Genomic DNA, 12,363 nt, shown 5'->3' with positions numbered 1-12,363 from the left:
CGAGGGATTCCTTCAACCCTTGGATCTTTGCAATAAACACATCGTGCTTCAGCCGATAGGCCTCCAACTTCCGATCCTTGGAGTCTATGCTGCGCGATTGCAACTTCACGTCCTTCTTCAAACTCAAGTTATTCTGCTCAGCAGCATGTAACTGAATCTTGACCAACTTCAACTCCTTGGACACCTGTTTGTGCAGAAGACCCAAAGTCGTTACCTTGGTATTGAGATCCAAGATTTGCTTCCCCTGCCGCAGGACCTCGCCATTTAACTCGACAATCTCTCGGGTTTTTTTGGAAATTTCCGTCTGTAAGCACTCAATGTCCTGCGAATGATCATCCTGGACGGTCTTCATGTGGTCGATTGAAAACACTGGTCTGGAATTTGGGTTCATGGAAAGCGTAAAGTCATCTTCATCGTCGCTCACCATGGCATCGTCATCCGATGGCAACGCGTAATCGGACGGTAAGTAGTTTTTGGAAGGGCCATCAGTATCAGATTGGTCCGATTCCATGCGAGAATGGTTGTGCAAGAAGCTGTGGCTGTTCAAGGGGCTCGTGGTGCTTTGCACGCCGGGGGAGAGTGTGGGATCCAACGCCAACACCGAGTCGTCCATGATTCGACTATGCTGATCGTTTTCAGGGCTGACATTCACCGCATGCGTGAATCTCTGGGGAGTATTCATATTGTTTGAGAGGATAGGCTCTTCCTCTTCAGAGTCTAGCTGCTGGGGGTGGCCTTCTTCTGCCATGCTGAAAGGTTCTAGTCTCGGCACCTTTCGCGCTGAGTCATTGATACTCACAGCATGGCGTTTGCTTCTATCGATGGGAGACGAATATGAAACGGGGTCACTCAGTGGATTGATCGTGAAGTACTTCAGCGGTGACACGTATCTGAGACTGGCCTTTGGCCCTTCACCTATATTCTCTTTATCAGTTTTCTTCGGGCTCCTACTCGGCTCTTCCGCTGGCACGTATGCAGATTTCAATCTCTGGTCCAAGTTGATCTTAGTGGACTTTAATTCTTGGAGCGCCTCAGGGTCCATGTTAACGGCATCAGGTCTGGGGCAGGTTAGCGGAAGACGTTTAGTTTCCTCTGTATCATAATTGGTGGCTGTAGGATGGTGGCTTTTTCTTCTGTTTCTCTGCTTCGCCGCTAAACCGTGGGGATGAATACTTGCATCGTGTTTTGATTCGTCTGGAGAAAACAGCTCCGCCATCTCCAACATCTGCTCATTTGGGGTATCCATTACGCGTAGAATGGAATTGAGTTGCTTTTAAGGTGCTGTCCTCAAGGAAAAAGGCGTGTAAAAATAAGATGACGCGCTTTTGATCTGGTCATCAGCAAGACGAGCCTGTTTTCATTACGCTCTGAGTGAAAATCCTATCTCAAGAATCAACACAGATCGGTGTAGTGCACGACCAGGAAGCAGATCGGTGCAGAGCACGACTGACACCCTGGAATCTACTCTGGAGTCGACGAGAACACGTACTTTATCACAAAAAACGGTGGCAGTGACATATAGCTATAGATTGTTCTTACTCACACCTCCGATGATATTTCTCTGTCCATTTGTGCTCGCTTCGTTGGCGATTTCCGCGGTCCAGGCCGGTTCGTACGCCCATGACGCCAACGTCATTGAATTGACACCAGCAAATTTCGACAAGGTAGTCCACGGCACAAACTACTCCACAATTATCGAGTTCTATGCCCCATGGTGTGGTCACTGTAAACAGTTGTTCCCAAAGTACAAGAAGGTTGGGAAGGTGGTCTCGGACTTGGCGGTTCAGGTGGCGGCCGTCGACTGCGACGAGCAGCAGAATAAGCAGTTGTGCTCCCAGCAGCGAATTGAGGGATTTCCTACGTTAATGGTATTCAGACCGTCAAAGTACAGTCATGACAGCCCTCCTCCTAAGAAGAGCCTGCATGCCGGTGAGGTATACAGGGGTGCCAGAGAGGTAAAGCCGATAGTTGACTTTCTCACCTCCAGAATCAAAAACTACGTCAAAAAGATCGGCAGACCAGAACATATCGGGAAATTCGTGGCTCAGGAAAAAACTAAGCATAAAAACAAGGTTATCTTGTTCACCAGCAAGTCCAACCCGTCTCCGTTAATCAAGACCGTCGCCATTGATTTCTTGGAAACCTTGGAGTTTGCGTTTTTGAAGGTCAAGGCTGACGAAACAGCCCGCATCAATGCAGTCTTGAATAGCGATCTCGATTTTGCCAAGTCTGTGTTAGTGGTGTATGACGTGGTCAATGGTACATACACACCACTCACTGGCGAATTGACTAAGGAGTCAATCGAGAAGTTTTTGCTAGACAGCGGTGCTAAACCATTGGAAGGGCCGTTGAGCAAGAGAGGCCGCTACATTGGGGACGTCAAGGAGGGAAAGGCCTCCAAGAAGGCGAGCAAGCCAAAATCGAAGGCTGGTAAAAATACCAAATCTCGGGCTGTGAACGATGAGTTGTAATGGGTGTAAGCTTTCACTGAAATAGAACTAACTTGCTGGTAATAATTTATTTGCCCTATAACGATAAGCCAGAGTAGAGAGTGCGGTGTGAAGTTATTGCCGTTTTAGGAAGTCAAGCTCGGCAAAAAAATCCTACATAATGATGTTCAGTACTGAAAAAAGTATCGAACCACGGATGTAAGAAAACGTCGGGTTCGAGATCTAGTCGCTTTATACTGTCCACGCCCCTTCAAGATGATGACCAAGTATTTTTCCAAGGTGTCCGTTAGATTCAACCCTTTTGGCCCAGAAGGTATGTACACACAGCAAGAAGTTCTCGATTCTGGCATCAAAGAACTTAACAAAGACCGTGGCCTGTCTGTGTTAAATTACGTGAAATGTGTTGGGGGTACCAGAGCCTTGAGCATTTCAAATCCCAAAGAACTCTCGACAACCATTTCAAGATTCAAAATCTCATAAGTCACTCCCAACATTCTCAGCTTCGCATACTAACACCCGTAGCTAAAACCGCCAGGTTGTTCCTTAACACCCTCCCATCCACAACCAGAGGTCAGTGTCCAGTGGACTTCAAGATTTTATCCGCCAGTTCTGCCGAAACCCCCACCATCAAGGTTACCTTCAAGGACAAAAACGCATTGGAATGTGACCCAACCGCGATGAGCTTTAGTGAGGCCCAAGAAGTCTTTGACAGACACTCCAGACAGTTGAAGTTGAAGGACGATCTTGAAAACTAGAACCGCCACACTTTTTGCATCATATGCCTTTGTCCCAGCTCCGGGAGGTATAGATTCGTCGGAAGTGTTGAACTTCTGTGTATTATAGACCGCTGAGTAGGTAACTCCTTCCAGCGTCAAGCCGACACAACTTAGCCTCTACCTTGTAAATATATCTCATTTGGCTTCGTGCGCTGTAGTATCAAACGGTGCGATTGTAATAGCTATAATTTACTATCTTACTCTACCTCTTAATAAACGGCCCTCTTGTGCTTAGGTAAAGCAGTTTTTCATAGGCCCTTGAATCACTTGTAAATGCTCCAACCCAGCCTTCGCGGTTTTCTGCATATGCGGTACTAAACATCGGCACGTATCAGCTTCGTCGGTCTGAACACCTGTCACACCAAGATGCTTCGCAATCAGGTTTTGATCGTGGGGGCCCCCAAATCTGGAAAGCTAACCATTATCAAGGGTATGTCTCGTCGGGAACTATCTAGGACGCACTAACTCTCACAGAAACCTTTGGCACGCTTCCCGAGATCATATCCGATGACACTCATTCAGGGCTAACCCACGAAATATCACTCACTACCAAATATTACACCACAGAGGTAGGCGTGATGATAGACGAATTCCAGGACCGCACCGAAACAAACACGCCCCAAGCCAAAGGGCTCACGGCGTGGTGCACCACTCTCCGCGACGAAGAGTGCCGCGAGCTAAGAGACGTATTGAGCGGGGTGGTTTTCACATTTAATCTCAGTGATTCCGTAGATCAGATTGACCACTACGGGTCTCAGTTGCTGCAATTGTTTGAGACGTTTGACGAAGACACGTTTGCCGCTGACCCCGAGTCGTTTGGCTGGGGCGGTATCAAGTTGGCAGTAGGGTTCCACCGTGACGACGACCCAATGGTGCTGGATGCGACGTTGGTACTGTTGGAAGATATCTTTATCGAAAATGGGGTGGAATTTGTGGTGTATCGGGAAACTGGTCTGGTATCTGATGAAGAGGGAAACAAGGTAGGCAAGCACCGGATTAAAGAGATCTTTGAGTCACACGAATGGAGTGGCATCGATATTGAGGATAAGACTCCAAGAGAGAGAAAGACTGAGGACGTCTGCAGGTCCTTGCTAACCGATGAAGAATTAAATTTGAACGAGATCATTTCCAAAATCGCCAAAGCAAGGTTAGATACGTCGGAGTTGCAGACGGACGAGGAGAAGGAGGCGCATGCACAAAAGATGGTGAACAGTATAATGGAGTACCTTGGGTAGAAAGATTAAGTAACCCTTGTTTATACGGTTGTTGATTGTACTTTGTGGTTCCATGCTCATTACAGTCTGTTTCTTCGGCTGAAACTAGGGTTAGCCCAATCCTCGTTTGTCTTGCTATCTTACAGTATAAAAACTTCTATATGGCAGATTCATCGATTGTCAAATCTGTCGTTGAATCTAGCCAGGTGGTCCGGTGTTGTTTCAGCATATGTTAATCATCTACCGTATTGTTATACGTTTCATAATATGAATGCACCTAGCACAAATCATAACCTTCTCTGGTCAGCCGGAAACACGGGAATGTCGTTAACAAAACATTGCGCTAGCAAGGATCTTGAATCGCAACGCAGACCGAGCCCAATACATACTTTAATACTCTTTATTTTATACTCTTATGTACACAATTAAACGCGTGTTAATCTTATACACCTTAACTCTCACTCTCTACATGATAAACTGAATGTTCATGTCCATCGGATGGGACGAACTCAACTGCGGCTTCTGGGAGTACTTCGGAGCCAAGATGCCTCTCATGTTGTTCAATAACGCCAAATAGCTCTGCTGTGGCTGCTGCGACAAGGTTTGGATGAACGACCAGCTCATGGCGCCGGTGGCCATCCCGTTCTCATTCGCATCCGCAGATGTCTGGTCATCCTTGCAGCCAGAAATAGACACCACATCCGCGGGTGACATTTTCATGCGGATCACTTGGTCTCTGTTAGAGCTCCCACCGCGCGAGACACGTTTGGCGATGCCTCCGAGGGCGGAAATAGCCCCACCAATGTTCCCCTGGGTATAGCTCAACACAGCATTTAGTGCGCCCATCCCGGCATCCTTCATCATGTTGGGCTCCTTGACCACCCCCTTGGTGGAGTAGACAAATGGCAAGTCCAACGCGGTCCCCGAATGGCAAGAGTCGTACAATGCCGTGAGACGGCACCCCTGCGGCAAAGGTTTCACCATGACGTCATGCATCAAGTCGTCAATAATCGGGCCGTTGGTCTGGAAGTCGAGTGGATAGATAACATCATCCATTCCGTCCTCCTCATCCCCGTCCAAGTCCTTAGTTTGGCCCCCGTGGCCCGAATAGTGGAAGAAGAGCGAATCGTTCGGTCTGGCGTCCTTCACCAACCACTGCATAGCGCGGATGATGTTCTCCTTCAACGGGATTCGATTCATCTGGTTTTGATCGTCGGTGAGGATTACCATGTCCTCGTACTTATAGCCATAATGGGAAACGAGGAAGTTTGACATGTTCTTGACATCGTTGATGCAGCCACGCAACGCGTTTTTCGACCCAGCGTAGTTGATCCCCACGAGGAGCGCCTTTTTACGCCCTTGACATGTGGAATACAGGAAGGTGTTGTTAGTCCCATAACCAAATGACTGCGGTGTCAGGGGTGGCGGAGCCATAGGGCGTTGATATGAACGGTCCCGGGACTGGTCCTGGCCCTGGTCCAGGTACTGGCTAGGCGGCGGGACACTGGGTCTGGAATAGCCATTCTGCTGATACCCGTTCTGGTACTGCTGTGGTGGTCCTGGTGGTCTATGAAAGTTTGACGGCGGTCCGGAAGGCGGCCGATAGTAACCCTGCTGGTTGTTATACTGCTGGTTGCCGTACTGTTGATTGTTGTACTGCTGGTCGCCGTACTGTTGATTGCCGTACTGTTGGTTACCAGAGCCTGGGTACATATTGTGTTGGATATGTCTATCCAGGGATGGTTTCGTAAGAGGAATTCAAAGTGTACTTTTAATGGCGTGGCTGTGGGGATGCAGAGACGTGTGGACGTGCGAAGTACGAGACCAGAGATTTTCCGTGCCAAGACGTCAGAGCTAGGCGGAGGATAGGTCATTGTCGTAAAATGCGTTTCAGGTCGGGCTTAGATAGAATGGGGTGGGTGGAACGAATAATAATATAATGGACTGAAACTTTTAGCGACTTTAGACTTTTCTTCGATAGGGGGATTTAGAAGCATGAATCGAACAACGAGCTGTCCTGTGTTATAATTGAAATTACCCAGATTACGGGAACTTATTCTACACGCAATACCCAAGAAATCGATCATGGGAAGCTGAAGGATTCTAGACCAGTCTTAACCAATGAACTACAAATAATCTCGTTTTATGTAGTAAAAGGAGTATTAATTTTAGTCGAGGTTGCAGAACTGTACACCGTTGTTTTGACCAATGCTCTTCACTAGTCTGTGTACTTTTATAAGCCATACTGGCATTCTCCAGTAGCTTCGTGCGCTACACCTAATAATGTTAAATTTAAAAGTATGCGTTTATATGGTTCACAAATTAACCATTAATAATGCAAATTGTTAAGCTGTTCCCTTGATCATTTATTACCAGCTTTAGGATGCCCTTGGGCCTTTTCCTCATAACAGCGCAGAAAAATTATTTTCCGGTATGCAGGACTAGTGTATATCTCCCAACTTGGGCGGGCACTACAATTGACATCGCCATACCGTACACTTGCAGATACCTCTCTCTCGGGTTGAATAAATCCTCATATTAAACTATGCCCCAGTCAGCTACGGCCTCAAAAAGCCTTTCCACATTCCGCGTCAAGCACAACCCCCCCAAGCCATTCTCGGTCAAAAGTCTACAAACCATTATCCACCTCAAGTCTTCCACCCCCTACGTTTCCGCATTGAAGCGAATTCAGAAACACATCATCCAACTCCCAAAGAAACAGCCATCTGTCAAGTATGTTACCGTGAAAGGGATGGGTGTGAAACCCGTCGAGAAGTTGATGCAGCTCGCCGTATTCTTCCAGGTTGAGGAAGGGTTCAAGGTGGATATGTTTACTTCTTCCGTGGAGGTTTTAGACGAGTATGTGGAGGAGGACGAAGAGAGTGGGAGCAGTGTGTTTAAGAAGCGCTTGGTTAGTTCCGTAGTGATGAGGATATGGAGGAAGGATGTGAAATAGGATAGCCATATATGAGACTTGAGCCTTCGGCAGCTTCAATTGATCAGAATTCAGGAACACCAAGAGAAGTATCATAGTGGTTGGCCGCTTGAAATGAGTGGGATCCTTCGAGTCAAAGCAACCCCAAGACTGTGCAAGGTTATAAACGGACCTTTTCTTTCCTCTTTAAGATAATTTTATGATTTTAATTTACGACCCGAGTTTTATATTATTGTAGTGCTTTATTCGCGGTTTTTCCTCAGAAGCTAATATTATCTTTCGGTATACCAGGTACTCCTTTGTGGCAGCTTGTTTTTGTTATTACCAACTCGTACGCCTATGATGTTTCCATTTTAGCTAGACATTTTTCTTTAATTTCCAACAACTCCTGAATGTGTCTGTCCAACTTTGGCTTCTTCGCGTGTCGGCCTGGAAGGTCCACTGGAGCTTTCTTCTCCTCGGCTAGCACTGCCTCCGCATTAAAGAGCTTCATCCCAAACGCAACAAGCTCCAAGCACTTCGTGTAGTCCCTTCTGAAGTAGCATAGCTCGGCGGTGTGTAACAACTGGGTCTTGTCCGTCTTCGACTCGTTCTTAAAATTTTGGATGGGGTATTCCAAGAACCAATCACCGGTATTGAGTCTCGGTCCACTCTTCCAGAACTGATCTCTCTGGGCCCGATATTCCTCATCAGTCTGGCCTTTACGTTGTTTGATATTGCCAGAAGTTCTGGTAAACACCACGGCACTTTTATCGGCTTGAGAGCTAGGCGTGACCTTTGGTTGTGGGTCCTGAAGCAGGAGTTCAGCGGTAGCTATCTCAAGCACGGCAGATTCTTGTGTGGGAGTATGGGGCTCAGACATTGCGGGATAGAAATGGGTGAGTATACGAGAGGTGGTATGTACAAATTGTTTGCTTTTCGATAATAAACGTGAGGTCTTTGCGTGAATCATGTACAGCCCGTGATGCTAAGCTACCTGAAAAATCTTTTAATCTTTTTAATCCTACATAGAAGAGCTTGACAATAAACAGAGAAAAAAGCTCTTATGCAGGACAAAAGATACACTAGATAGCTTAATTCAACTGGAATACACTTCTTTTTCTACCGTACTTCATAAGCATTTTAGGGTGAAGAAAGACAGCTAATCGGGTGGATTTGGTTAACCCTACAGTATATTTGTGTAGATACAATACCTGTCTTGGATTTGTTCCTCCTTGGTTTAATAAATTAGAAAAGTCATACGCGCATTTTCTTCTCCCTCCAAGTTTTTCCCGCCCTCCGTTTGGAAGAGGACTTTCCCCACTCTGGTAGCTGACGGAAGAAAATAATAGCCGAAACTACACTCTTTTTTTTGATTAAACTCGAGTGCTTGGTTCGAGTGTATCGATGTAAATTCGGAAAAGAATAAAATGGTAGCCATTTTCTCTACCTACACTCCAATAATTCCGCCGTTTGCACATAACCACCAGTGTCAAACTATATACGACTGCAAAGTGACATTTTGCTAGAGGAATATTCTAAGTTTACGATATAGCTAATCGTTCCCGCTCAAGGGATCCCTAGATTAACTGACCTATTGCGAATTCCAGTGATGGATAAGTTCATAATGATCATGGTAAGCCTTTACCTATGTTGGGTGTGAGGCAAAACGGGGCTGCTATCAACAAGCGGAGCAGTGCTCTGCGAATGCCGTGCCATTAATGGCCGTAGTATTCCATTAAGGATCATTTTGGAACGTGACCGAACATGTCACGAATTACGGTTTAGTCGGTAGCAGTTTTGCCTCTCGTCAAGAAGAGTTATCGTTTTTACCGACGTGTGGGGACAGCCGTTGACCCGAAAGACAGCAGACGCCGAGACACTTCCTTTACGTGAAGCCTCCAAGTTTTTTCCTGGTCGCTAAAGGCAGGAACATGCGCTTCAGATCTTATCGCTGCGGGTTTCCCCTGTAGGCGTGGCTATATGCCCGTCATCTCCTGCCTTTAAAGCGCAAGCGTCTGCCAACTAGCCTTCATGCATCCTCGGAGCTTTTCACAGATAGCCTCTGTATGGCATCAGCTCGCGTAACGGCAACAGTCTACAAATGGCGCTGGGGCTTCAAAAGAATATAAATATGGCCGGCTTCCCACCTTCCTCAACTCTCTCTGAATGTCTCCATTACCGATTAGCATAGTACCCAAGTACACCTCATACATTACATATACGCATAAAATGGAATCCACTCTCGAATACAAGTACCACCCAAACAAGAAGGCCACCTTTGTGCTTGCACCATTCTCCGGTGGCCAGGGAAAGTCTGGGGTTGAAGATGGTCCAGAACACTTAATCCAGGCTGGTATCGAATCCCAGATCAAGGAGCTCGGCTGGTCCACCCAGGTTTCCGAGCCGTTGAAGAACACCAACTACGAAAGCTTAAAGAACGACGATTCCGACACCCACGGTAACTGTAAGCGTCCAAAGATCGTTGGTGAAGCTACCCAGAAAGTCTACGAAGCGGTTAAATTTGCGGCCGAACAAGGCACCATGCCTATTACCTTAGGTGGTGACCACTCCATTGCTATTGGTACCGTTGCCGGGGTGCTTTCCAAGTATCCTAACGCTGGTGTCTTATGGATTGATGCCCATGCCGACATCAACACCCCCTTGACCACTGACTCCGGTAACTTGCACGGCTGCCCTGTTTCTTTCTTGATGGGCTTGGATCGCGAATCATACCCACCAAGCTTGCAGTGGGTGCCTGAGTGTTTATCCACCAAGAAGATTTCTTACATCGGGTTGAGAGACATCGACCAGGGTGAGAAAAAGATCTTGAGAGAACACGGCATTTCTGCTTTCTCGATGTACCACGTTGATAAGTACGGTATCGCCAAGGTGGTTGAGATGGCTATGGCTGCTGTGAGTGGGGGCGATAAGGACTGTCCAATCCACGTGTCCTACGACGTTGACGCCATTGATCCACAGTTCGTTCCTGCCACCGGTACCCCAGTCAGAGGCGGTTTGACCCTTAGAGAAGGTATGTATATTGTGGAGGCCGTGGCTGAGACTGGTAACTTGGTTGCTTTGGACATTGTCGAATGCAACCCAAGTCTCGGCACCGAAGATGCCCATATTTTGGACACCATCACCGCGGGCTGTGCCATCGGCAGATGCGCTTTGGGGGAGACCTTGTTGTAAAGATGTACATTAGATAAGAAATATTAATAAAGTAAAAACAAAGAAACGTATGAATGGTGTGCAGTTGGCCTACGCTGCAGGCTTCAAGTACCAGCCAAAGTCTCGGGCAATTTCTCCTATAGAGGCCTAGGAAGCATAACAAAAGTTCGAACTTAGATTTTTCTCAACTTTCATGCTTATTCAATCTTTATCAGTGTGAAACTATCGATGAAAGCCATGATTATGCAACGTACGTTGGTGGGCTAAGGCAGACAGTGGAAGAGCCCTAATCGCATTCGCAAAGCAACCCACCGGGCATCGACGACACATGACTGAGAGTTTGGACTAGAGTTTTCTGTAAATCCTCATAGATTGTTTTTAATCTCCAAATATGGCTACGAGTTCCACCGTCTCTACGGGAATATTTAGACTAGGTAACTGGTTAAAAGAAAGCCGCTCATGTTGGTCCACGCACCCTTAACGACAACATTGTGGTGATAAGAATGCCATGTGATTCTAGTTCAGAAAATAGACACTAGCACCAAATTAAACTTTCTCAGCTTGGAACAGCAAGCTTCTAACTCCGTCACGTCGCATTAATGACAGAGACAGCTCGAGAAAGTTGGGCAGCATATGCATACTCCACACCGGATATTCCCCAATCTACACTGCCTCTATGTGACCTGCACATAATATCCCTTACAGCCTCTACGTCCCGCAGCAAGGATATCTACATGCGTTTCCCAGTTGCTGGCATATAAATACTACCAGCTGCCATTGAAACTTCATTTATTTCTTTGTACCCACCACATTTTTCAACAATTTTCTTAGGTACACAATGTCTACCATTACTGCTTCCAACATCCCTGCGTCTGTCTCCAATGCCAAGTTGCAAGACTTCTTCTCCTTTTGCGGAAAAATCCAGTCCATTGACTCTAAGGACTCTGGGGCTATCACCAGAACCGTAAGCATCACTTTTGAATCTGCAGCTGCCTTGCAAACCGCCTTGTTATTGAACGGTGCTGAATTGGCCGGTAGTAAAATAGAGATCACCGAATCCAAGGGCGCCCTTCCTTCGGACGCTGCTGTCTCTCAGCCACCGGCTTACGCTTCCGCTTTGCAGCCACCTCCACAGCACCCAGACACTCTGTCTGGCACTGTCACCCCAAAGGAGGATATTTCTCAGGAAGAAAAGCCAAAGACTGCTATTTTGGCGCAGTATTTGTCCCACGGCTACCTTCTTTCAGACAACCTCATCAGCAAGGCTATTGAACACGACCAGAAGAACGGGTACTCGTCCAAGTTCAAGGGCTTTTTGGGCTCCCTCGACTCCAAGTACCACATCCAGCAAAAGAGTGCTGAGGCTGATAAGAAGTACAATGTCACCGACCAATTCCAGCAACACAAGCAGACCTTGGACCTGTACTTTGACAGTGCCAAGCAGACCGGTATAGGTTCCAAGATTCACGGATTCTACCTCAACGCCGCTAAGGATGCCAAGGAGGTACACGAAGAAGCTAAAAGATTGGCCGCTTTGAAGAAGCAACAACAGGAGGCTAGTGCTGGCACTTCCACTGATTCTGCCCCTTCTGGCAGCCTTCCGTCGTTTGCTGAGGCCACTGGTACCACCACCGATAATGACTATCCAGCTGATAACAAGATCCAATAGAGCATCTACTTGATCGTCATACTTTGTTTAGTATAACACTTTGGTGCACGCTTTCTTTTCGTATCTCTGTATTTTAATAAAATGATATTTTTATTGGGTGGTGTAGTTTTGTGGCTATTCGCTGTGTTTTTTTATCCCTATATGTTTAGGAAAGCGATAGTTTGAG

General features: G+C 46.8%; 8 protein-coding genes across 8 annotated transcripts; 6 read left to right on the top strand and 2 right to left on the bottom strand.

Moving 5' to 3' along the window:
* Positions 1-1,471: 1,471 nt before the first annotated feature.
* BABINDRAFT_161046 (protein disulfide isomerase) lies at positions 1,472-2,517 on the top strand. The gene has a single exon (XM_019128616.1). It carries the CDS (start codon positions 1,551-1,553, stop codon positions 2,469-2,471), a length of 921 nt encoding a protein of 306 aa, XP_018986171.1. The 5' UTR covers positions 1,472-1,550; the 3' UTR covers positions 2,472-2,517.
* A 162-nt stretch (positions 2,518-2,679) lies between these two features.
* Positions 2,680-3,344, top strand: BABINDRAFT_161045 (mitochondrial 54S ribosomal mL53 domain-containing protein). Its single transcript, XM_019128615.1, has one exon. The coding sequence runs from the start codon at positions 2,849-2,851 to the stop codon at positions 3,203-3,205; it is 357 nt and encodes a 118-aa protein (XP_018986170.1). The 5' UTR covers positions 2,680-2,848; the 3' UTR covers positions 3,206-3,344.
* Positions 3,345-3,592: 248 nt separating this feature from the next.
* On the top strand, positions 3,593-4,525 carry BABINDRAFT_161044 (uncharacterized protein). Its single transcript, XM_019128614.1, has one exon. The coding sequence runs from the start codon at positions 3,805-3,807 to the stop codon at positions 4,459-4,461; it is 657 nt and encodes a 218-aa protein (XP_018986169.1). The 5' UTR covers positions 3,593-3,804; the 3' UTR covers positions 4,462-4,525.
* Positions 4,526-4,665: 140 nt separating this feature from the next.
* BABINDRAFT_161043 (uncharacterized protein) lies at positions 4,666-6,495 on the bottom strand. The gene has a single exon (XM_019128613.1). It carries the CDS (start codon positions 6,151-6,153, stop codon positions 4,906-4,908), a length of 1,248 nt encoding a protein of 415 aa, XP_018986168.1. The 5' UTR covers positions 6,154-6,495; the 3' UTR covers positions 4,666-4,905.
* Positions 6,496-6,723: 228 nt separating this feature from the next.
* Positions 6,724-7,463, top strand: BABINDRAFT_12943 (ribonuclease P/MRP protein subunit; the record flags this gene model as incomplete). The annotated part of the gene is made up of 2 exons (XM_019127020.1): positions 6,724-6,738; positions 7,052-7,463. 2 exons carry the CDS (start codon positions 6,724-6,726, stop codon positions 7,394-7,396), a joined length of 360 nt encoding a protein of 119 aa, XP_018986167.1. The 3' UTR covers positions 7,397-7,463.
* A 129-nt stretch (positions 7,464-7,592) lies between these two features.
* BABINDRAFT_161042 (uncharacterized protein) lies at positions 7,593-8,319 on the bottom strand. Its single transcript, XM_019128612.1, has one exon. It carries the CDS (start codon positions 8,235-8,237, stop codon positions 7,713-7,715), a length of 525 nt encoding a protein of 174 aa, XP_018986166.1. The 5' UTR covers positions 8,238-8,319; the 3' UTR covers positions 7,593-7,712.
* A 1,114-nt stretch (positions 8,320-9,433) lies between these two features.
* Positions 9,434-10,607, top strand: CAR1 (arginase). Its single transcript, XM_019128611.1, has one exon. It carries the CDS (start codon positions 9,587-9,589, stop codon positions 10,547-10,549), a length of 963 nt encoding a protein of 320 aa, XP_018986165.1. The 5' UTR covers positions 9,434-9,586; the 3' UTR covers positions 10,550-10,607.
* Positions 10,608-11,366: 759 nt separating this feature from the next.
* BABINDRAFT_34788 (uncharacterized protein) lies at positions 11,367-12,197 on the top strand (the record flags this gene model as incomplete). The annotated part of the gene is made up of 1 exon (XM_019131689.1): positions 11,367-12,197. One exon carries the CDS (start codon positions 11,367-11,369, stop codon positions 12,195-12,197), a length of 831 nt encoding a protein of 276 aa, XP_018986164.1.
* Positions 12,198-12,363: the final 166 nt, after the last annotated feature.

This window comes from Babjeviella inositovora, assembly GCF_001661335.1.
Source record: "Babjeviella inositovora NRRL Y-12698 unplaced genomic scaffold BABINscaffold_4, whole genome shotgun sequence".
Classification (NCBI taxonomy): domain Eukaryota; kingdom Fungi; phylum Ascomycota; class Pichiomycetes; order Serinales; genus Babjeviella; species Babjeviella inositovora.
Note: the sequence above shows the minus strand (reverse complement) of the source record. Positions and strands in the feature narration are given on the sequence as shown.

Coding starts and splice junctions, on each gene's coding strand:
- BABINDRAFT_161046 (XM_019128616.1), top strand. CDS start 1,551: ATGATATTTCTCTGTCCATTTGTGCTCGCTTCGTTGGCGATTTCCGCG.
- BABINDRAFT_161045 (XM_019128615.1), top strand. CDS start 2,849: ATGTGTTGGGGGTACCAGAGCCTTGAGCATTTCAAATCCCAAAGAACT.
- BABINDRAFT_161044 (XM_019128614.1), top strand. CDS start 3,805: ATGATAGACGAATTCCAGGACCGCACCGAAACAAACACGCCCCAAGCC.
- BABINDRAFT_161043 (XM_019128613.1), bottom strand. CDS start 6,153: ATGTACCCAGGCTCTGGTAACCAACAGTACGGCAATCAACAGTACGGC.
- BABINDRAFT_161042 (XM_019128612.1), bottom strand. CDS start 8,237: ATGTCTGAGCCCCATACTCCCACACAAGAATCTGCCGTGCTTGAGATA.
- CAR1 (XM_019128611.1), top strand. CDS start 9,587: ATGGAATCCACTCTCGAATACAAGTACCACCCAAACAAGAAGGCCACC.